Raw genomic sequence first — 25,689 nt, 5'->3', positions numbered from 1 at the left:
AAAATCTAGAGCCTTGTACTATTCACACTGGTCCTTCAGATTACATAACGTGTCATTTGGAACTCATTCTTCACAAACTTACCCTAGATAACCACTTTTACCATGTCTTTACGTGTAGGAGATAGTTGGTTCGGCGTAAGCCCTAGATAACCACTTTTACTATGTCTTTGTAGTTTGTAAAACACCTCGATGATTAGCAATTGTTCATTGTGACATATTAAGAAGACAAGAAATCATGTCATTATGATACTCTGTCAAGGTCTGATCTACTTGTCTTTTCCATTAGTTTATCCAATTGGTTTCAACATGGGAGTCTAACCAGGGCGAATGGAACTTTATAAGCTGGTGTAGCTTTCTGTGATTATAATTAAAGTTTACATTAAGACCTGCATGATATGTAAACATTTAATGGGCTGATGGCTCTGGAAAATTTGGTAGGAAAGCCTAACAAAGCAAATACCAAATTGCATGGTGTGGGAATGGTGGGATGCCTTGTCAGGCCGAGGAATTGGAATTACTGGAAGCCCCCATGTACTAGCCTAAAATTTCATTTAAGCTCACTAGTTGTACTTAACTTCCTTTTTCATTTCATGGGTAACAAGGGCGCTTTCATAAAGTTAAAAGCTCCTCACATGAAACCAAATATAACTACCGTACCTTTACTGCAGTGGTGAGTATCTCTCAAATGTGAAATTTTAGTCTGCTTTTGTCAGATTTGCTAGGTTTTAATTATCAGTTTTGAGAAATTGTTATCTTAAGACAGTAGATAACTGCATTGTCATCAATTTTAGCTGAAGATGTTTTGTGCATTCTCATCCCTTCAATCTACTTGCTTGGATTAACTTGCAGCCACACCCAGATGTCATGCCAATGTCATATGCGAACAACTTCCTTCGCATGTTTTCTTAATTACTTTGTGCAAGTGCCATTATATGCTGTGAATTGGTGGAGCACCAAATACAAACGCGAGGTAGAAGCTCCAGAAGAAACATATTAACATCAAGAGATACACATTCGCGTTTTGTTCCCTGCTACCCCTAGTTCGGTGCTTATTATAGGGACTTCACTTTTAAGACTTAGGGTATAGTTTAGGGATTATGGATTAAGAATGTGGCCGGGAGGAAAAAAGAGAAAGGTTAAACATGTTGGCTACATGTTACCTTGATGTAGTTGGGGGGTGTCCAACACAAATTATGATTTTTAGATCAATAGCAAACTTGTAATAATTTTTTTTAGAGTCCGCCCAACACAAAATGGGAGGTGACCATAATGTATATCTTATATATATACAAGTAACTTGTTGTGGGGTGTGGCCGTGTGGGTGAAAAGTGTTAAAGAATTGCAAATGGATTTCGTCTGAACAAAGGGAAAATGCATACCTATGCTCACATAATATATATCTTATATATAAGAAGAGTGGCCTTTTAGCCTTTTAGGTTGTAAACTTGTAATGTCCTGAAGACTTTATTCTTAATATATTTTTACTAGTCTATATATGTTATCATGTTTCATGTTGTTCCATGTGAAAAGTGTTAAATTTTCTACAAGATGGTATCTTGTTTAATTTGGTTTACATTTAGGGAACCGGAGCCTTGTTTACCTCTTTTTTCTTTGATTCGGAACTCAAACTTGGTTTATCTGGAGACTTTCATTTATTGTATCATCTATTTGCTCCTTTCCTTTTGTTTTGATTGAACTTGCAGCCTAATTATATATGTTTGCAAGAAAAGTAAAATCTTTGCAGTCTAATTCTGTCCATCTTCAGGAACTCTTGGAACTTGTTGCTTTCGCCTCTTGGATTTTTGTTATTAACGTATTATAAGCACCACCAATAATGCAGATCACAAATTCACAACCCTCCAAATGTAAAACAAAACAGTCTGAATGAGGCTTTGTGCAACATATATACTCACAAACTCAGATTGCTGAGATTGATACGACGATTGTGGTTGTGGAAATTCACTCTACCTAAATTTATAGTGAATGCTAATGAAATAGATTGAGACACTGCTCATCAACATTTTCCAAGAGTTGAGATGGTTTATCTGGAGATCCCTGGAAAACAGCCAAACGGGGTTGTTTAATTGTTAGCAAAATCAAACAAATGGTAATTATTTCAACATGAACGACTAGTTTCTTCTTTAAAATTTTCAACATGATCCTTAGTTCATGCTTTAATGATAATTTTTCTATTTTAATAACAGACGACATGATATGGGCCGTGAAATTTCCTAACATAAGAGCTGATTGCTGAAGTGGTCACACTATGTCAACGGAAGGCTTGTTATTTGTCTATTCTGATACGTGCAGAGTCATTGACTTTCATTGATCAGTAATCCCATATTCCCATCCATGACAAAAAAACCTCCTCCCTTAATATTTAATTTCATCACAACTTAACTAAACAAGTCCTTATTCTCATTCCTCCCTCTAGTTTAAGGTGAGTCGAAATTTCCCTTCTCGTTCTTGAAACTTTTCAGATTGCTGTAAATAATTAGATAGGTGGGTTTTAGTCGTAATATGGAATTTGATAGGTGAATGCTCTATATCATTTCATGAAATGCTGCACTTTATATTTGAGGTTCGTTACAAAACACCTAGCCTGTATTATCTACCTCTACATTTTCATAAATTTCAAATGTTTTAGGCTGTCAATTCTACATGTATTCCTTGTTTTTTTAGAAGTTAGAAATTTGAAAACGATGTGTTTGTAGTATGAAGATCATCCAATTAGAATTACATAAATTAGTCAAGGTCCAAGGACACTAGTTCGGACTCATATGTTCTATGGGCCAAAGATGAACTCTCAAATTCAAGATTGTTTAATTCCCTTTTGAGGAACTTATCTTTTGACAAAAAAGTAGTAGAGGATATCATATTACATGATATATAAATTCGCCTAGTAAACAGTTCAAACTCACTTTCTTAGTTATTACAATACTCAGATTCAGGAAGAATAGACCATGGAGATCCTTGTCAAGACATCAACTGGAAAAGCAATTACAATTGAGGTCCAAAGTTCCGATACAATTGCCATTTTGAAGGCCAAGATCCGCTATAAGGAAGGGATCCCACCAGATCAACAGAACTTGGCCTTTGTCGGAAAACATTTGGTAGATGATCTAACTTTGGCCGATTATAATATTCAGAATGGGAGTGTAGTGTACCTGATATTGAGATTAAGAGGTGGTGGTAATACACTCTATATTGCATCTCAATATGTTCAAAGTGATGGGAGTACAGTGAGTGATGATGAGATGTATGACACTGCTCCTACTTCTCCAAGCGTTGAGATGGTCCAGAATCAAATTGGAGAGCCCAGAGCTGAGATGGTTCAGAATCAACTTGGAGAACCTTGGAAAACAGGATTATTTGATTGTCAGCAAAACCCGGCAAACGGTAACTACTTCTACATGGTTTAGTTTTTCCTTTAAAATTTTCAGCATGATTCTTAAAAGATATATCCTACATTTAAATGGAGTGCTTTCTATTTCACAACAGTTGAGTTGATTCTTAGTAAAGAGATATGAAAATGAGCAAAGAGTGTTTGTGAACATGATAGACAATATGTTTATAAGCCAAATCATATGATATCAGAATAATCACATACTAATGCATTTTTTTTCCCATTATTATGTAGCTATTATGACCACATTTTTGCCTTGCGCGACGTTTGGGCATATTGCAGAGGTCTTAGATGGTGGGAAGATAAGTAAGAGAGAAAAATCCTTTTTCCTTCATTCGTCGTGATGAAAAGAGATCGTATCACATAGCCTGTAGTGAGTATATAACATATTCAATTTATAATAAAGAACGGTGAACAGAAGTTATCAATCAATGAATTTGGAGGCCGGTTGCAAAAATGATCATTACTGTGGTGTATGAATTGTATCTGGTGAGGTACTGTTAGGTCTATGTTAATCTCAAGTGATGGCTAAACTAGAGTAGATAAAATTATAGATTATCGGGAAAAAAAAAGAGTAGATAAAATTATTAATGCTTATATACTCATTTTTGTATCTAATTCCTTAGAATTGGACATGTGCAGCCCGTTGTTCAGGAAGTTTGATCTACCTTTTCCTGATGCCGCTACTATGCTCTCAATTGGTCATGGGTCCAAAGTATAGGGCAAAACTAAGGAAAAAGTTTAACTTGGTGGAGGCTCCATACGGAGATTGTTTTTCTCATGCATTTTGCCCTTGTTGCGCCCTTTGCCAAGAGTTCAGAGAGCTCCAAAGCAGAGGACTGGATCCAAATCCAGGTATTTTGTACTTTATTACTTTTATGTCTAGTAGTCGTTACCTAGTAACACGTAAATGTTGAAATCAGATTAAAACTAGATCTGTGATCTTATAGAAATCGAACATAAAAATTAATGGTGCATGATGTGAAATAATTTAGGATGGAATGGACTCCTTGCGCAACAAGCAATACAACAGGGATATCCAGGTCAAGTCCAGCATCCCCCTCACAATCAAACCATGTCCAAGTAAATTTCACTGACTCTCAAAGATCAAATGAAAATCCTACAAGGATTAGAAAGCACTCCTTGGAAATGCGGTAATCTAGTGGCAACTCTCAAGCACACAGAAACACTTCTGCAAGAAGTTAGATACACTGATGTTTGCATAGCTGAACGCTGAAGCATTTTTAATAAGTACCTGTCTCTGATTTTCTAGCTGGCTTGCAAGCAAATGGTTGTACTCATCAACTTTCTGTCCAGAGGTAGAAATAACAGTTACACACGCATACAAACAAAGAATAGTGCCAAGCGAAGAAATTGTATAGAAAACATGGAGCATGAGTAATTTCAGTTATCTTGATTCTTGCCACTTTTCTCTTTTTCCGAAAACCCGATTTTTTTGAATTCTGATATGATATTTTTCAGTTATCTGATTTTTCTGAAAAATAATTGGATCGGAATTGGAATGTGTTTTCAAAATCCCGATTTTCTATTAATTTTCGAATTTTTAACATATAGCCGTCTATTTCATATAGTTACTAAATTAAAACTACATATAATTTACAAATCAAATAAAAATCCTAGAGAAGTAAAAGATTGTGTCTTTTACAACTTCAAGAAATCAATATTGTCATTCTAGTACATGTCTCTCTTTCTCCTATATTTCTATTTACTGAATTAATGCATTAACATAAGGGAAAAAAATTGTTAAATGAATGTGTTAAAAGGTCTATTTGTTTACTGAATTAATACATTTCAAAATAATTGTTAAATGAATATATTAATTGGATAAAAAGTGATCATCTTAAAAGAGAATCTGATTATATAATTCAAATTTTCGATTTACTTTCGAATTTTGTCTATTCCAAAATTTCCAAAAAATTTTCGATTTTCTGAATTCAAAAAAGAAATTGTCATCCAAAAAAAATTGGAAAATTTTCCGAAATCCCTTTATTCAATTCGATATGAAGTCACCCCTACTTGATTCTAACCAAACAATGTTGCTCAATAATTGCGAACATATGTCGCTCCTTGGTGCTTAGGAGCGAAAAGTTTCCTAAGCACCCATCCACCACACATCCACCATTTTTAAAATAATAATGATTAACCCTGGTTAATTAAAATCTAACAAAACATTTATTTTATTCTTTTTTCAAATCATTTTTTTTTCTCTACAAAACTTTCATTTCTTTGGTTTTCAAAAAAAAAAAAAAAAAAATCCACAGTAAAAATTATGAAAAATTATTGTTAGTAAAACAAAAAATAAAATAAAAAGAAAAACCCTTGTATAATAAAATAAAAACTACTCTACCATTTATGGGGAAAAAACGTTAAATTTTATCATAATTAAAAAAAAAAAAAAACCTACTTAAATGCAATTACAAATTACAATTTTATTTCAAACCAAAATACGGATGATAATAGCCAATAAAAAATAAAATTGAGAAATTTGCATTGTAATTGAATGAAGGAAAACCCCTTGAAAAATATGCAATATAATTTTTTTTTTTTTTGTAAATTGTTTTAATTTTTAATTGAAAAATAATATTTTATTTAATTTTTATGAAAACACAAATAAAGAAAAGATATGTGAAGAGAAAATGAGATGATTTGGAGAGAGTAAAATAAATATTTGGTTAGATTTAATTTAACTAGAATTAATCAATAGTTAAAAGATAGTGGATGTGTGGTGGATTGGTGGTTAAGAAACTTTTCGCTCCTAAGCGTTTAGGAGCGAATTTTTTCTCTAAGATTATAGCACCAATGACTAATCTCAACTATTTAAGGACGTACAGAACTTAAAGCACCAATAAAGATTCTAAAATTGATATAAAGATTTCAAAACCACAAAGTCATGAGCTGCTGTATATTGTATCTTACAGGAGACAAGTATGGCACTGAACAAAAAAAACAGACCAACTATGTCCAGTGCTAGATAAAAATGGTCCTATAAATCACATAAATTATGATAGATAGATCATACAAAAAAGAAAAGAGAAAAAGATGCAATAGGCAGCTGAAGTTATATAGCTTAGATAAAGAAACTATTGTTTTCAAATCGGTAGGGTTGACGATCAGTTGGAAATTTTCTTCTTCAGGCTTATATGTTGTGGGGAAACCACCAAATTCCGAAAGGCTGAATGTTGTTTCGCGGGCTCGTTGCTGATGGTGTGGACCACGACTACTTAATTGATTATCTGATTAAGTTAAGTTGAAGAATAAGAATTTTCCCGTGCCAATACTTGAAAAAGTTACACTAGATACATCACATACATAATATATTAGTATATAGTTCATAGTACAAAATATCCCGATATATCTCGATATTTGGGAATATCTATCTATATTTCAGAAAAAGATATATAAATATCATGATATGTTCAGAGATATATACGACTGTAAATATCGGTGATATTTTAATGACATTTGCGATATTTAGAGATATTTTGTGTATATAATAATTTTATTTAATATTTACTATTATATTTCAAATAAATATAAATAATGTATCATGATATATCAAGAAATATCTACAATATCTACGATATTTTTTGATATTTTGGATATATCCACGATATTTGCATGTGAAACAATGTCAAATATCCCCAAAGAGAAGTATATATTCACGATACATATCCAGAAATTGAATATCGATAAATACCCATATCCTGATATTTTGTACTATGATCTAGCTAACACATTCTAGCTTTGAATTTATTTGCTTTGGTTTGTTAACACTATCCTAGTATACCGATTTGCTTTGCGGTGTTGACTGACGTTAAGAAGAACAAGAACAAGAACAAGGAAGAAGTCTAAGATGTATGGAACATGTTGGACGTTTTTCCAATCAAGAAAATCAAGGCAGAGAGAAAGAGCACAGGTTTGCCAAAAAGAGTGTCAGCTTTTCCAGTTTTCTCTGGGTTGAGAATTCCCCACTCCCTCTATTGCATGGTTATTAGCTATTACCTCCATTGGGTTTGTTTTGAGAAAACATTAGAACAAGTTAAAGAAAACAATGTAACACAAATTGGCAAAGTTAATTACTAAGGAAAGAGTGTTTAATCAATTATTAAATATGTCGTCCAAAGAAACCAGCCTAAGGACGTAGGCACGCACACTTCAGTCAGTGTGTGTCGTCTGATAGTAATTGGCATGCACACTTCGTCCGTTACGTGAAGAAATGCAGAATCGTTGACATTCAAATCGAGTTACCAAACCCCATTTGTTAGCTAGAAAACCTCGTTTCACCTAATGCAGTCCTAAATCATTTTTCCCATACTCTATTTCTGGCATTAGCCTACTTAACAAGTCCTTGATTCTCACCCATCTCTGTAAACTAATTAAGGTAAGTTAATGTTATTTTCCTGTTCTTCCGTTTTTCCGATTTGTAACCAGTTAATGTTCTTTGCTTTTATCTTGTACGCCCTTTGAAGTTTGAACCCTCGAGTGATTTCTTTTCGAATCAGAAATCTAAGTTCGTATCTTCGCCGTCTTCGTACAGTTGTACGCAATGACTTGGATCCTGTTCAACTTATGTTTGACACTTTGACCCCAGTACATTATTACAGAATGTTGGTATGTCCAACTTTCATCCATCAAATCTCCGCATATAGTATCTATATACAGTCTACACTCTACACTCTACACTACAATTTCCACAAAGGATCAAGTTCATCATGCATTACAGTGATTTGAAATCATATGGAATAACTATTAATTTAATTACAAAGAGGAATTCTCCGTGGAGAGTTTGGCTACTTAATACCGGACTGGAATAAGCTAATGCAGACCCATATACAACTATACAACAAGTCTGTTCACTACTTTACTTGTGTATCCCAACAATAAGTTAACTGTTTCAAGTCTGTTCACTACTTTACTTGTGTATCCCAACAATAAGTTAACTGTTTGGAGTGACTACGAGTCGTGATTATTTGAACTGTTTCTTTAGTTTCAAGTTTCAACAACATCATATATAGTTTCAATCTTATATGAAAAACAGCCTAATTCTTTTCATCTTCTTCTTCATTTACAGATGCAAATCTCTGTCAAGACTTTTACAGGAAAAGTCATTTCTCTCGAGGTGGAGAGCTGGGACACAATTGAAAATGTTAAAGCAAAGGTTCAGGACAAGGAAGGTGTCCCACCTGATCAGCAACGGTTGGTCTTTTCTGGTAAGCAACTAGAAGATGGCAGGACCCTCGCAGATTACAACATTCAAAAGGAGTCCACACTACAGATCGACAATGTAAAATCCATTATCCCGTACAAGGAAGAAATCTCGGCTGACCACAACCAACTTGAAATTGGCCGGACCCAAGCAGATAATAACGTCAAACAGGATTCCAGCCTTCACCTAACTGGCAACACCATTACCTTAGAAGTAGAGAGCTCGGATACTATCAACAGGGTAAAAACTCTGATTCAGGATAAAGAAGGTATTCCTCCAGAGAAGCAAAAGTTGATATTTGCCGGTAAGCAGCTTGTGGATGGTAGGACTCTTGCTGATTACAATATTCACAATGAGTCGACTCTGCACTTGGATCTCCGTCAGCAAGCTGATATGCAGATATTCGTCGAGATTGTCACAAAGAAGACCATTACTTTGGACGTGGAAAGCTCAGATACCATTGACCGTGTAAAAGCAAAGATTCAGGACAATGAGGGAATCCTACCAGATCAACAAAGGTTGATGTATGCAGGTAAACCACTAGAAGATGGAAGGACTCTCGCTGATTACAATATTCAGAAGGACTCAACCCTGTTTCTTCGTGGTGGTATGCAGATCTTTGTCAAATCTTTAACTGAAAGAAGGATAATACCCGCGGTTGAATGTTCTGATAAAAGTTCAGATACCATTGACACGGTAAAAGCAAATCGGCAAAGGCTCACCTTTGCAGGTCAACAGCTCGAACTCACTGATTACAATATTCAGGACAACTCAGCCATTAGAATCTTTGTCAAGACTTTAACTGGAAAGTTATTTAGGTTTGAGGTCCAAAGTTCGTATACGGTTGGGAGTTTTAAGGTGAAGATTAAGGATAGCGTGGGGATCCGACCAGGTGACAAGTTCATCTTTGCGGGAAGGCAATTGGAAGATGATCGTACTTTTGGCTATTACAATATTCAAAATGACAGTACACTACACCTCGTACACAGACTAAGAGGTGGTGGGAATGTAGTCTGTAATCCATCTCAATATGTTCATAGTGATGATAGTACAGCGAGTGAAAATGAGATAGATGACACTGCTCAACTTTCTGCAAATCCGCGAGGGCTGACCTTTGCTGGTAAACAGCTCGAGCTCGCTGATTACGATATTCAGAAGGAATCAACCATGGAAATCCTTGTAATGACGTTAACTGATAAAATATTAAGATTTGACTTCAAAAGTTCCGATAAGATTGACAGTTTGAAGGCTAAAATCCAGGAGAAGGAAGGGATCCCAACAAATCAACAAAGGTTAATCTTTGCAGGAAAACAATTGGAAGATGGTCAAACTTTTGCTCATTACAATATTGGAGTTGGGAGTCTAGTGTACCCGCATCTGATACTAGCTGGTGGTGGAAGTGATGTGAGTATAGTGAGCGGCAATGAGATAGACGAGACTGGTCCCGATTCTGCAAAAGCTGAGACGATTAATAATCATACTGAAGAGCCCAGAGCTGAGATAGTTCAGAATCAAATTGGTGAACCCTGGATAACAGGATTATTTGATTGTCACCAAAACCGGACAAATGGTAATTACTTTTACATGAAATAGTTTTTTCTTTAGTAGTCTCTGTGTGATTCTAAATAGATAGATGTGAAGCTTAAAAGGAGTATGTATTTCCTAACACAATGCCAGTTGACAGATTCTTAATACTCCAATAAGAATTGAAACATCAGATTCTTGATGCATTTTCTTTTCACTTTGTATGCAGCTATTATGACAGCATTTCTGCCTTGCATGGCGTTTGGGCAAATTGCAGAGGTCTTAGATGGTGGGAAAATGAGTAAGAGCAAAAGTCAAATTTTAGTATTCTTTTTAATCATTGGCTAAAATTGCAAAATGATCTAGTCATAAAAATTAAATCTGAAAATACAAACGTACATGCAAGGTTTATGGACTTGTGCTGAGCTGGTGTTTATTATGGGATTGGGTCTTCAATAGATTGCTGAATCTTAAGTGATAACTAAATCTAGGGTAAATGAATTTGTAATTTTTAGGTAAATAAATCTTTAGAAATGAATGTGTGCAGCTTGTCCTTCTGGAAGTTTCATCTACCTTCTATTGATGCCGGTACTATGCTCTCAATTGTTTATGGGTTCAAAGTATAGGAGAAAGCTAAGAAAGAAGTATAATCTGGTGGAGGCTCCATATGGAGATTGTTTTTCTCATTTATTTTGCCCTTGTTGTTCCCTTTGCCAAGAGTTTAGAGAGCTCCAAATCAGAGGAGATGATCCTAATCTAGGTATCTTCTTTTCTTTCCCACTTCTTTCTTCTCCTATTGTTCTTTTCCTGGTAACACATCAATTTTAAAATTGAAATATCACTAGATGTGTGGTCTTATAGAATTCCATCCTAAAAACTAACGGAGCATGTGGACTAATTTAGGGTGGAATGGACTGCTTGCGCAATGGGCTATGCAACAGAGATATCCAGATCAAATCGTGCATCCTCCTCAGAATCAGACCATGTCCAAGTAAATTTTGGTTTTGCTGCGACTTCAATCTTTCTTTATTGTAAGTTTGAACAATTCCTTGTAATACATATATTTTGGAATAGAACCTGTGTGATCTTCAATATAATCATTTCAATTTTCAAGTATATCAGTGTATGCCATTTTTACTACTTGCTCGTTTGTTCTGCCAGGATAAAGTGTATATGCCATTTTTACACATTACAATACGTTCAAGAGACCCAAGGATATTGATATAGCAATACTCAATCAGGACCTTTTTCCTGGTTCCGCCCCTGATTATATTGGACCTTTTTCCAACAAAGAAAATCGATCAATGATTTGCGAAGAAGAGTGTCAAATTTATGGTTTTCTCTGGTACAAGGGGAAAATGGTTGGGTGAGAAATCGGTAGGATAGAGGAAGAGAAGACGAGCCAGAAGGAAGAAAAAAGTGTGGGATAGTCAATAATTTTACATAGTATTTTGTTTTCAGCCCCAAAAGCAGTCGATTAAAAGGTTAATTCGAGACACACCGAAAATCAATTTCAATAACATTAAAAAATAGAAATTATGATTGTTGAGGTATTGCTATGCAATATCCATTATCGTAGACTCGTAGTGTTGCTATGTCGCTATCTATATCTTGGGTCTGATTACTGAGGTGTTGCTATGTGGATTTTGGTTCATGGAAACTTAAAAAACAAAATATGTCAAAGTGGAATGGAGTGTTTAACAAATTAAAAAGATCGTCCCGTCCCACACTCTCACCATCCCAAAAGACTACCAGGAAGGACATATAGTCATATATGAATATTAAAATGCCCAAAAGACTACCAGGGTTAATCTTTGGAGATACGCAATTGGAAGATGGTCAAACTTTTGCTCAGTACAATGTTGGAAATGGGAGTATAGTGCGCCAGTGTTTGAGACTAATTGGTGGTGATAATACACTGTATATGGAATCTCAATATGTTTCAAGTGATGAGATTATAGAGAGTGTTAATGAGATAGACGAGACTGATCGCAATCCACCAAGAGCTCAGACCATTCATAATATAATTATAATGAAGAGCCTAGAACTGAGATACTTCATAATCAAATTGGAGAACCTTTTCCAGCAAATAAAAAAAATTGGAGAACCCTGGAAAACAGGACTATTTGATTGTCACCAAAACCAGATAAATGGTAATTACTTTTACATGAAATAGTTTTTTCTTTAGTTATTTCAGTATGATCCTAAATAGATGAGAAGCTTAAAAGGAGTATACATTTCCTAACACAATGTCAGTTGAAAGATTCTTCATACTCCCATAACAATTGAAAAATCAGATACTTGATGCATTTTGTTCTCACTTTTTATGCAGCTATTATGACAGCATTTCTGCCTTGCATGACGTTTGGGCAAATTGCAGAGGTCTTAGGTGGTGGAAAAATGAGTAAGAGGGAAAGTCAGTTTTTAATTTTATTTTTAATCATCGACAAAAATTGCAAAACGATCTAGTCATAAAAATTAGATCTAAAATACAAACAGTCGAAGTAACTTCTCCTGGGAATCAATGAGTGTGATGTCAAAAATGATGGTTACTCTGGGTTATGAACTTGTGCTGAACTGGTGTTTATTATATAGTTGAGTCTTCAATTGATTAATGACTCTTAAGTGATAACTAAATCTAGGGTAAATGAATTTTTAACTTTTTGCTAAATAAATCGTTAGAAATGGATGTGTGCAGCTTGTCCTTCAGGAGTTTCATCTACCTTCTAATTGAAGACGTTTACAAAAACTGATGAAATGAAGAATGAAGATGAAGAAATTTTCTCATTATTTTTTGCAGAATGATTACAACCTCTTTATATAGAGACAGAGTTCTCTAATTAGTTAGACAGTTACAACTGAATTAGTTACAACATAAATGATTAGTTATAACTAACTGCTGAGTTGGCGACACACGTGGTTTCTGAGGTTCTTCATGCTCTATTCTTTTATACACCCCCTCAAGCTTTGAAGAGTAAGCAAAAAAGCTTGAACATCTGATATTCTTCATGCTGTGATGAACACCCCCTTAAACTAAACTTCCTGATGAGATTTTTGTGATGTCAGGCACAACATTAAGTTGTTGTTGAAGCATTGAGTATCTATTAGCTGCTAATCCTTTTGTGAATATATCAACAACTTGATCTTCTATACTGACATATTGTAACCTGAGAACTTTTGTTAGTAACTTGTTCTCTTATATAATGAAAATCAACTTCTATGTGTTTTGTCCTTGCATGAAACACAGGGTTCATGGACAAGGCAATAACACTTAAGTTATCACACCACAAAATAGGAGAATCTTGCAGAAAAACCTTTAGTTCTTTTAGTATAATGCACAACCAATAAATCTCTGCAGATGTGTAGGCAAGTGCTCTGTATTCTGCCTCTGTTGAAGATTTGGAAACTGTAGTTTGCTTTTTGGAACTCCAAATAATAGGATTAGATCCATAGAATACACATAGACCAGTAGTTGATCTTCTGTCATAAGTGCACCCTGCCCAATCAACATAAAAAAATGCTCTTATTTGAGCACTTCCTTTTTGTATTTTGATACCATAATGAATAGTACCCTTTAAATATCTAAGAATTCTCTTTGCTGCAGCAAGATGAGTACTTCTGGGCTGTTGCATGAATTGACAAACCTGGTTCACTGAAAACCTAATGTCTAGTCTTGTCCAAGTAACATATTGAAGAGCACCGACTAGTGATCTGAACTCAGTAGGATCTTGTAGTTCTTCTCCACTTGTTTTATCAAGTTTTGTAGATGTTGAACATGGGGTGGAGCAAGGTTTTGCAACATCCATCTTTGTCTTCTTTAGAACATCCAACACATAGTTTGTTTGAATTAAAAACATCCCATCATTATTTCTTGTTACTTCCAATCCCAAAAAGAAGTATAAGTCACCTAAATCTTTCATGACAAATTTTCTACTCAACTGATCAATCAAGTTTTGACAATAAGATTTAGAGCTTCCTATGATGATTATATCATCAACATATACTAGAACGTAAGTAATGCCTTGAGAAGTAGTTCTTACACATAGAGAAGGATCAGCTTGAGAGAGAGTAAAACCTATATCAACCAATACTGTCATAAGAGCTTCATACCATTCCCTGGGGGACTGTTTAAGTCCATACAATGACTTGTGAAGCTTGCAAACATGATGAGGCTTTAGTGGATCAATGAAACCAGGTGGCTGAACCATATATACATCTTCCTTCAGAGTGCCATGCAGAAAAGCATTTGTCACATCCAATTGTTTAACTTGCCAATCTTTTTGAACAGCTATGGAGAGAATCATTCGAATAGTTGAAGCCTTAGCCACTGGACTAAATGTTTGATTATAATTGACACCTTCTTCTTGATCAAATCCTTTAGCAATCAACCTAGCTTTATACTTATCAATAGAACCATCAACTTTCTCTTTTAATAAAAAAACCCATTTATTTCTTACAAGATGCTGATAAGGTTCATAAGGAACTAAAGACCATGTTCCTGTTTGAATCAATGCATTGTACTCTGCTTGCATATCTTTTCTCCACTCTGGATGCTTTACAGCTTGTGTATAGCATGTAGGTGTTGGTACTTTGGCTTCTAGATGTGATACAAAAGAAGATGATAAAGGATGTTTTGTAGCAAGTGAAATGAATATTTTCTTTGGCTTTGAGATTCTTGATTTTGATCTTGTATGAACGGTAGAATTTGCAGGTGGTCTAGACCTTGATCTTGATTGTCTTTGATTGATAAGAGAAGGAGGTAGAGGGAATGGGATGATTGCAGTAGTATTTGAAATTGAATTAAGTGTTGATTGTTCAACAGGATTAGCATTTGCATAAGAAATGGATTATATAGGAAGATTTAGAACTGAAGTAGTGATAGGTTCATAAATGGGAATAGAGGAAGACACTTCCTTAGAGATTGGATCACAAATGTCAGGATGTAATGAAGGAACAAACGTGTAAGATTTAGTTGTAGATGGTATTGATGGAATAGAAATAGATAGGGATGATTTAAAAGGAAAATGAGTTTCATTAAAAACCACATGCCTTGATGTATAAATTTTGCCAGTTTGTTGATCTAAGCATCGATATCCCTTGTGATCCAAACTGTAACCTAAGAATACACACTCTCTATTTCTAGATGATGTGCAGGGTTTTAACCATGGATATCATGCAGACCCAAAAACTTTGAGAAAAGTATAGTCTAGAATTTTGTTTGACAACTTTTCAATAGGTGTTACTGACATTGTTTGAGGTATCATTCTATTTATAAGAAAAATAGATGTTTGAAAAATATCAACCCAGTATTTTGGGGAAACATTGCTTTGAACTATTAATGTTCTTGCAATTTCTGTGATATGCCTGTGTTTTCTCTCAACAGTACCATTCTGCTGAGGAGTATGTGGACATGAATACTGAAGATTTATACCATGAGCTTTTAAGAATGACTTGAAAATATTACTTTTGAACTCACCACCTTCATCGCACCTGAAACTTTTGATTTTTGTTTCAAGTTGATTTTCAACAGAACTTTTAAACATTTGGAATATAGAGAAGAAATCTGATTTCTTATACAATGGAAAGATCCATGTCTACTTGGACCAGTCATCAATGAAGGACACATAATATAAAAACCCAGTAACAGATGGAATAGAAGATGGACCCCACAAATCACTATGAATCAATTACAATGGTTTTGTAGAACATGAATTTGATGATTGAAAAGGAAGTCTAACATTCTTTCCTTTATTACAAGCAGAACAAAAAGACAAATCAGTAGTCCTACCAAGCATAGGTAGACTATACATTGACAAGATTTTATAAAATGAAACATGATTTGGATGTCCTAATCTGCAATGCCAGTTTTTAGCAGTGGTCTTGACACCCACAAATGGAACAGACTTATTTGAGGTAGAATGAGTTGAGATGCAAGACTGAGGTGTAGATGATTGACTGAGAAACTTCATGAGATACAAGTCATTCTCATGAGTCCATTTGAAAACAATCTTCCCCAAAGTATCCTTCACAAAGAATGCAGTAGGAGTAAATGTTACTTCACAATGATTATCTTTAATAAATTGATGGATTGAGAGTAAGTTATGGGATATATAAAGAGCATGTAGAATATTTTTCAACTTGAAGGATGAATTTAAAGTGTGAGCATAGGAATTACCAATATTATTGATGTCAAGGCTTTGACCATCACCAACAAGAACCTTGTCATTTCCAGTATAAGGTGAGTGTTGTGCCAGATTGTTGATATCTAGAGTCATGTGATTTGTTGCTCCTGTATCAGCCACCCATTGTGTATCAGGAGTTGAACAAGTTAGAACTGAGCCTCTTTGAGCAACCATTGCTTGAAGCTTGGAGGGTGGTTGTCTCCCTTGGTAATAGGGCAGGGAACGGTTCGGGTTCGGGTCGGATATGACTATATTCGAATTCGAATCCGAATAGTTTGACAATATCCGAACTCGAACCCGAATCCGAATAAAACCGAAATCTTATATCAACCTGATCGGATAACACTAAAAATGTAAAAAAAGACCCAAAAATATATCCGAACCAGAACCCGAATCCAAACCCGACCCGAATAAATAAACGGATATGAAAATCGACCCGAACCCAAACTATTCGGATTCAGGTCGGGTCAAATTCGGGTCAAACCCGACCTAATTCCCTGCCCTACTTGGTAAGCATGATTCATCCTATTGAAACAATCAATATCACCATGTCCTATTCTGCCACAGATTTGGCATTAAACTCTTCCTGTATTGCTTGTGTTATTTGGTTTAGAATCTTGTGGAATTTAAGAAGCTGAAGTTGATCCTTGAGAATATTTCTGATAGTTATGTGTATTGTAACCTCTTCCTGAATTGTTATTATAGCCTCCTCTTCTTCTTGATCTTCCCCTGCCTTGATAATTGTTATATCTATTTCCTTGATAAGAAGAGTTATTATAACCATTTTGAGGTATATCTTGATTAGAAAATCTGTTTACAGCAAAGGCTTGGGGAGAAGAAGCAACCAGATTTCTATTCCTTTCAGAAATAGTGATTTCTTCACTCAATAAGAGATTATGCAGCTCATCACTTGTTCTTTTCTTACTCTTATAGCAGTGCAAAAGGCTTCATATTCTGAAGGTAACCCATTGTACATATAAGAGATCAAATCAGCGTCACTAATTATAACACGTACTAGCAGCTACTAAGTTGTCAGAAATTTCTTTAATCTTCTATAAAAACACTCCCATTGAATCATTTCCTTTTCTTGTAGCTTGAAGCTTGTTTTTCAATTGATGTTGATGGGATTGAGTAATAGCTGCAAATCTTCGTTCCAAAACATTCCACAAATCTCTTGATGATTGAAGACATCCCAATTACATAAGGAAGCACACTTTCAGACAAAATGGCATTAATCCAGATTAACAAAAGTTGGTATTGTTTTATCCAGTCAAGATATTGAGGGTTAACAGTAGTTGTTACCTCACCATTATCATTACAAATGAACTTTTGAGGACATGTAAATGAACCATCAACATAACCAAGTAGGTTATTACTTCTGAGAATTGGAAGAAACGAAGACTTCCAAAGTAGAAAATTGTCCTCATTGAGTTTAATAGTAACAAAATGATTGATATTTATTGAATTCATATGAGATGATGTAGAAGAGCTAGCAGAAGAATTTGATGTCATTATAACAAATATGAAACAAGTTTGAGAGTAATATGAAGAAGATCAAAAGAAAAAAGAAAAGAAAAACTTGATGATTCAGAGAACTCTTACTGTGATTTGAAGTAATTGATTTGAAGAACAAATGAACGTTTTGTTCGATTTGAAGACCTAGCTTTTTAGTTTTAATGGCAGATCAATGAAGAACAAAGCTTCAAACAACTTCCATACCATGAAGACGTTTACAAAAACTGATGAAATGAAGAATGAGGATGAAGAAATTTTCTCATTAATTTTTGCAGAATGATTACAACCTCTTTATATAGAGATAGAGTTCTCTAATTAGTTAAATAGTTACAATTGAATTAGTTACAACAGAAATGATTAGTTATAACTAACTGCTGAGTTGGAGACACACGTGGCTTCTGATGTTCTTCATGCTCTATTCTTATATACTAATGATGCCGGTACTATGCTCTCAAATGGTTATGGGTTCAAAGTATAGATAAAAGATGAGGAAGAAGTATAATCTGGTGGAGGCTCCATATGGGGATTGGTTTTCTCATTTTTTTTGCCCTTGTTGTTCCCTTTGTCTAGAGTTTAGACTTTAGAGAGCTCAAAAGCAGAGGACACGATCCTAATCTAGGTATTTTGTATTTATTTCTTCTTTCTTTCTCTATTAGTCTTTTCCTTGTAACACATCAATTTTGAAATTGAACTAAGATGTGTGATCTATTGAAGTCGAACATTAAAAATCGACTGTGCATGTGCAATAATTTAGGATGGAGTGGACTCCTTGCGCTACAGGCTATGCAACAGAGATATCCAGATCAAGTCCAGCTTCCTCCTATGCATCAACAGGGAGCGACTATACAGGACAAATCGACTGAAAGAGAAACTCTAGAGGACACGTTATTTTTGTAATCACTCACAAAGAGCGGGTGGATGAAAGTTCAAGTTTACCCTTGACGCGAAATAAGAACGACTCGGGTAGATGAAAGGTCAAGTATACCCCTGAAGAAAAAAAATAAATTGCCCGACCCAACTGAAACAACCCGGTTATGAACATTGATTGTTCATGCCCACAATAGGTATGCACAATATCCATATATGAACAATATCTATGAACATTGATTGTTCATACCCCCAATTATGAACATTAGCTATGAACAATGAGTGTTCATATCTACTTGAGCTATGAATAAGCATTGCTCATACCTATCCATGTATGAACATTGATCCAGTTATGAACATTGATTGTTCATACCCACAATAGGTATGGATATTAATTGTTCATACCTATACATGTTGAACATCAGCTATGAATATTGATTGTGGCTATGAAAACATGAACCCAAAACAGATATGAACAATAACTATTCATACCCCAAATTATAAACATTAGCTATGAACAATAGGTATGAACAAAACAGATATGAACAATAAATGTTCACACCCAAAACAAATATGAACATTGATTGTTCATACCTTGTTTAGGTATCCAAAAAAACATGAACCCAAAACAGATATGTACATTGATTGTTCATACCCAAAACATATATGAACAATAAATGTTCATACCCAAAACATATATGAACATTGATTGTTCATATATGTTTTTAAAAAAAATATGAACCCAAAACAGATATGAACATTGATTGTTCATACCCAAAACATATATGAACAATAAATGTTCATACCCAAAACAGACATGAACATTGATTATTCATACCCAAAACATATATAAACAATAAATGTTCATACCTAAAACATATATGAACAGTGATTGTTCATACCTTCTTTAGGTATAAACAATCCGTATTCATACCAAAAAAAACATGAACCCAAAACAGATATAAACATTGATTGTTCATACCCAAAACAGATATGAACATTGATTGTTCATACCCAAAACAAACATGAACAATAAATATTCATACCCAAAACATATATGAACATTGATTGTTCATACCCAAAACAAACATGAACAATAAATATTCATAACCAAAACATATATGAACATTGATTGTTCATATATGTTTTTAAAAAAAACATGAACCCAAAACAGATATGAACATTGATTGTTCATACCAAAAATATATATGAACAATAAATGTTCATACCAAAAACATATATGAAAAATACGTGTTCATACCAACAAAAACACATGAACCCAAAGCAGATATGAACAATAAATGTTTATACCAAAAACAGATATGAACAATACGTGTTCATACTTAAAGTAGGTATGAACAATACGTGTTCAACAGTAAAAAATGAACAGTCATTGTTTGATTAACATTAAAATTTTAAAGGATCTTGGTGGAATCGAACCACCATCACCTTTGGATATCTCCAAAGTGCTCGCCCATTTGAGCTAAAGATCCACCAGGTTTAATTATTAAAAAAAAAAATAGATAAAATGATAATGGTGTGATACTTCATCTTCAATGTCTTTGATTTGTTGGATAATGGTTGCCATCTTTGTTCAACTTCTTTAAAATAACTGAAGCTTCGCACAACTTCGTCTATTTCTTGACTTTGGTTTTAGGTTTTTTTTTCTCATAATTTCGTTTGATTAAAACAGGGAAGGGGTTTTGGGTTTTCTCTCTCGTAATTTCGTTGATTAAAACAAGGAATTGATTCGATTTGTAGTTTGATAATGTGTGTCATGAATCAAAAAGTCAGGTCAATTGGAGAAGAAAGGGGTTTTGGGTTTTCTCACTCATAATTTTGTTTATTAACAGAAAAGGGTAAAAGTGGTATTTAAGAAATATAAAATAAATCGGGCCAACTTATTTTGTCCGTGAGGGTTATTAAAATCAAGAAATTGGGTCCGTGAGTTATTTCATTGATGAAAATAGTTTTGTGAGTCATTATCACAAAACACTGTCCTCTACAGTTGTTTTGAATTGAAATTGGGCCTTCGACCCAATTTCTTGATGCATCAAACCATGTCCAAGTAAATTTTGGTTTTGTTGCGACTTCAATCTTTCTTTGTTGTAAATTTCTAACATTACCTTGTAATCCGTGCATATTTGAAATAGAAATAATCTACCTGTGATCTTCAATCATTTTAAGTACATCAGTACAAGGACCAAAATATTGATATCGGTTAATATATCGGTGTACCCAAAAACCGATATATATCGGATATATCCATTTTTTTGTGACCAGTCCAAACTATTTAAAATATCGGAAATATCAGATATATCGGAAATATATTGGAAATATCGGATTTATATTAAAAAATGGTCAAAAAGTCAAATGATATATATCATAAATATCGGATATATCGATTATCTCAACGATACAAAGTTTTATATCAGAAATTCCGATATATATCGGGAAAAAGGGTTCTAAATTCAGTGGATATATATCGGAAATATCGATATCGGTGTACCAAAATACTGATATATATTGGCAATATATCGGATATATCTGCGATATTTTGGTCCATGCATCAGTATATGACATTTTTACTACTTATTTGCTTGTTCTGCTAGGAGAATTTCGTTTGTTAGAATCCTTCTTTGGCAAAGAATGTAACAGAAATATCCTGATCTCAGTACATCCTCCTCGGAGTCAAACCATGTGTAAGTAGATGTTACACGCAAACAAATGGTTCTTCTTATCCACAGTTTACCCAGGTGTACTGATCAATTTTTATAAATCACGAGTTAACTATGAGCAGAGCATCTTAAGAGAGTCCTAAAGCAGAACAAAAGTGTTTTTATTAGTGTCATGTTCTGTTTCTCATTGTTCATAAAGGAATTTCTTACCTAACAAACCAAGAAGTGTATATGATTTTTTAGTTTTTGTTACTTTCTTCGTTTGTTCAGCTATGATTTGTTGCCCTTCTTTGGGAATATCTTCATCATACATGTTCAACAGACGCAAGGATATTGATAGCTATACTAAATAACTCAATCAAGAAGTCTTGGAACTTGTTGCTTTTTCCTCTATAAAGTATTCCAAGCAACATCGATAATGAAGTTTTCCAAATGTAAAACAAAACAATCTGCAAGGAAGAGTGCAACATAAATTCTGCTCAAAATGCTGAGATTGATACTACGTGGTGGTGGTGGTGGGACTTCGCTCTACCTAGGTTGCATCTCAATATCTCCAGCTTCCAGGTGATCAGACTTCAGAGTATAGTGAGTTCTAATAAATTTGAGGACACTGCTCATCGAAGTTTTCCAAGCGCTGAGATGGTTTAGAATCAAACTGGAGAGCCCAGGAAAACAGCCAAACCTGATTGTTTAATTGTCAGCACAACCAAACAAATCGGAATTACTCCATTTTAACATGAACTAGTTTCTTCTTCAAAATTTTCAACATGATCCTCAGTTCTTGCTTTAATTGAGATTTTTCTATTTTATTAACAGTTGACATGATATGGTCCGTGAAATTTCCAGCGTAAGAGCTGATTGATGAAGTGGACATTATATTTGAGCTCGTTCCAAAGTAACTAGCCTTGGGATATCTACCTCTATATTGTCATAAATTTCAAATTTAATGTGGTAGGCGGTAAATTTTACATCTGTTCTTCAGCCTTTTCTTTTGGTAAAGACAGAAATTTGAATATGATGCTTCTATATACTTAGAGCATTTCTAGGTGGTGGTAGTATCACTTCCAAATTTGAAGGCGAAATTTGAAGAAATTGGTCGCAAATTTTGACCAACTCTAGGTGGTTGTAAATTTGGAGTAGGGTCTACCATACGATATTGATATTGTCGCGCGACATTACCACTACCGCTCACAGTTGAAAAAAGTTGAAAAAAAAACCCCCCTAACATTCCCACTGTTGTGCTAAATTGAAAAAGTAAAAAATAATAATTCACGCGACATTGGCAATGGCGCACGATATTAGTGATTGCGCGGTGTGCTAGTCAAAGTAAAAAAAAATAAAAATTGGAGCGACATTTGCAGTGGCACACGACATTACCACTGTCGCGCCGCATCCGAAATCCCAATTTTGCTGCCAGGAATGCGGCTAGACAGGTGATGCGGCTGTGTTTGCTGCCACCTAGAGTTGGAAAGTCACGAAATTCCGACGCAAATTTGAAAATCTACACGTGATGCGGACACCTAGAGATGCTCTTAATAGTATGAAGATCTTCAAATTTGAATTACATAAATTCTTCAGCCAAAAATTACAATTTAAATCCATTTTGGACACAACAGTTGTCGTTACATGTTGTTTAGTTTCCTACGGCTTATATAGATATATTTTGGGTTAGATATTTTCTATGTTGGAGAAACCAAGTCTAATAGTATGAAGATCTTCAAATTTGAATTACATAAATTCTTCAGCCAAAAATTACAATTTAAATCCATTTTGGACACAACAGTTGTCGTTACATGTTGTTTAGTTTCCTACGGCTTATATAGATATATTTTGGGTTAGATATTTTCTATGTTGGAGAAACCAAGTCTTGATTGTGTTTGTGTAGTTTTACCATGAAGTAGGTAAAATTTTGGTCCGGAATCTGTGGTTGATGATCGTGGCTTTGGTATTTTTTATATTCATTTCTATGTTTATCATTTGATTCAATTGCAGTCTATTTTTCTTCATCCTCCAAGTTAAAGTCTTTGTCAAAAGTAGTTGAGGATATACGGTTTTTCTGAAGGTCAAGAGCTCGCACACCTGGACCAAGTTGAACTCTCAAAATCAAAAAAACGACTAAGGAACTTATTGATCACTTTATGCAATTGTCTAGTAAACAGTTCAAACCCTAACTCGCTTTATTAGTTAATACTGTTGTATATCTGGGTTGCAAAACAATGAATAAGAACACAAGAGAATAGGAGTATCGATTTAATGACTTCAAGGTGCGGAGAATTGGCTCTCTTTTAAGCAAAATTTCTCCCCTTCGGTAGAAACTACGAACACACAATGGGTCTATAAGAAATATGCTCTCAGAATACAATGAAGCCCAATCGATGGTTCGTCGAGTGTCAGATTGTGTATTATTCGACCCGACTGAGAAACACTCGATAGAAAAACTGATAATGCCAAATTACGCTCACAAAGAAGTGGTTTAATTTCTCTGTATTAAAGTATATATCTATAGGGTGGCGTAGTTGTCACACCCCAAATTTCTAGGAAATTTAAAATAGAGAATTATCTAATATATAATTATCTCAATCGCCACCCTATTCAATAATCTGAAAACACAGGATGAAACGAAACCCAAATAACTCATTATCAAACACGACATTAAAAATCTGAGATCAAACTAGATTAAAAGAACAACTCTTCATTCAAAAATTCAAGAATTACTAACCAACTCTATTATATCTATTTCAAATCAAAACGTACTTTACACTTCAGAAAACTTAAACTAGTAAGGCTCCAAGAGCGAATCCAAATCAAGCGTCTTCATCCACTGCATTCTACCTTCTATGTTTCCAAGAACACACTCACATTGCAAAAGAAAACAAACATGGGTCAACAAATTGAATTTGCTTATATGAGTAAGACTAAAATAAAATATACAGTGTGTTCTCAATCTTTAAAAAAAAAAAAAATACTACTACAACCATTTCAACTTGGAAGACAAGATAGTTTCGTTTTCTCAAAATAGCGTGTAGTTTCTTCCTAAGTAAGATTTCAATCCCAATATCTAGTTAATTAATTTAATTAAAATCTTACCTATAACCGCTTACGTGTTAGGGTAGGACAACGTCTCTGCATAAAAAGTTAATAAGTCTTACCTTCCTGCAAAACAAAATTATATTTTCCAAACGTAATCCTTTAAAGTATACATTTATTTCACTCTCACTGCAACCCTCATGGGTATACATAATCTAGCATAATATATCGTCAATATTAACATTCATGTCGCACCACCATATCCATCAGATCATGCTAACCACATTCACGTACATTCCTTCATAAGAAATTATATGCATCATATCATAATACACAACCAATTATATCCAACAACTTACTCATACATAAAGTCAATATTTTACTTAAAAACCACTCGTTTAATTATGAGAACGAGGAAATATATTACAACTAGAGAGTACATTCATCCCTCGTGAGTATCAATTCACACAAACCACGTATACAGTTATTGTAAGAAATTATATACATCATAATATATAAAAACTCATATGCAATAACTCACTCATACGGAAAATCAATATTTTACTTTGCTTATTAATTATCTCATTAGCTCATTTATTAATAGACACTGCCCAACCTTTAGTTCTTACTCCACGATTTATATTTCACACGTTTGTCAAATCACACATACCCGTGTGCCTCTCTCACACCGATTACCACTACAAGACATATGTCCCAAGTGGGGATATCGCCTCCACAAAACATATTTCCATCTTGTAAACTCGTAACTTGTAAGTCACAGCCATCTCTGGGCTTTCCATACACATAAACAAAACTTCTTTTGGGAATAAAAATATAACAGGTCATTCCCGTACATTCAAGGAATCCAGACCTACATAACACTAATATGTCATTTATGACACATTCAATAATTACCTTGGGTCATTCTCGCCACAATCAAGGAATACCCATCATAACACTAACAAGTCATTCATGGCATGTTCAATGAATACCTTAGTCATTCCCACCACATTCAAAGAATCCAGACCTACATTCTCGTACATTCAAAGAATACTGTCCACCTACAAGGCGAATGCCTTAGTTTCTCTCTAAGGCGGCTTTTCACATAACATCAATAGTCATAAACATTTCATTTTTTTTTTCTTTTCATCAAAGGGGCGTGGAGATATCTAAACACTTTTTACAACACTTTTTAACACCCAAGAGTTATAATTTATTATAATACTTTTATCATAAAATAAGCACCTTCTCACACAATAGAAT

General features: G+C 34.3%; 2 protein-coding genes across 4 annotated transcripts; both read left to right on the top strand.

The window, feature by feature from the left end:
- Nucleotides 1–1,958: 1,958 nt before the first annotated feature.
- On the top strand, nucleotides 1,959–4,916 carry LOC147507792 (protein PLANT CADMIUM RESISTANCE 6-like). The gene is made up of 6 exons (XM_086600465.1): nucleotides 1,959–2,107; nucleotides 2,205–2,440; nucleotides 2,946–3,399; nucleotides 3,641–3,712; nucleotides 4,049–4,261; nucleotides 4,402–4,916. Exons 3-6 carry the CDS (start codon nucleotides 2,964–2,966, stop codon nucleotides 4,491–4,493), a joined length of 813 nt encoding a protein of 270 aa, XP_086456591.1. The 5' UTR covers nucleotides 1,959–2,107; nucleotides 2,205–2,440; nucleotides 2,946–2,963; the 3' UTR covers nucleotides 4,494–4,916.
- A 2,758-nt stretch (nucleotides 4,917–7,674) lies between these two features.
- LOC147507791 (polyubiquitin-like) lies at nucleotides 7,675–11,273 on the top strand. 3 transcript variants are annotated; one of them, XM_086600460.1, is made up of 5 exons: nucleotides 7,675–7,808; nucleotides 8,499–10,203; nucleotides 10,387–10,458; nucleotides 10,705–10,917; nucleotides 11,061–11,273. In XM_086600460.1, the coding sequence occupies exons 2-5, from the start codon at nucleotides 8,499–8,501 to the stop codon at nucleotides 11,150–11,152; spliced, it is 2,082 nt and encodes a 693-aa protein (XP_086456586.1). In that variant the 5' UTR covers nucleotides 7,675–7,808; the 3' UTR covers nucleotides 11,153–11,273. The 3 variants fall into 3 exon arrangements, with proteins under 3 accessions (XP_086456586.1, XP_086456585.1, XP_086456584.1); XM_086600459.1 differs by lacking the exon at nucleotides 7,675–7,808 and adding an exon at nucleotides 7,836–8,038 and having other exon boundaries at nucleotides 10,387–10,446; XM_086600458.1 differs by lacking the exon at nucleotides 7,675–7,808 and adding an exon at nucleotides 7,836–8,038.
- Nucleotides 11,274–25,689: the final 14,416 nt, after the last annotated feature.

Source organism: Coptis chinensis, chromosome 3 (assembly GCF_015680905.1).
Source record: "Coptis chinensis isolate HL-2020 chromosome 3, ASM1568090v1, whole genome shotgun sequence".
NCBI lineage: Eukaryota > Viridiplantae > Streptophyta > Magnoliopsida > Ranunculales > Ranunculaceae > Coptis > Coptis chinensis.
Note: the sequence above shows the minus strand (reverse complement) of the source record. Positions and strands in the feature narration are given on the sequence as shown.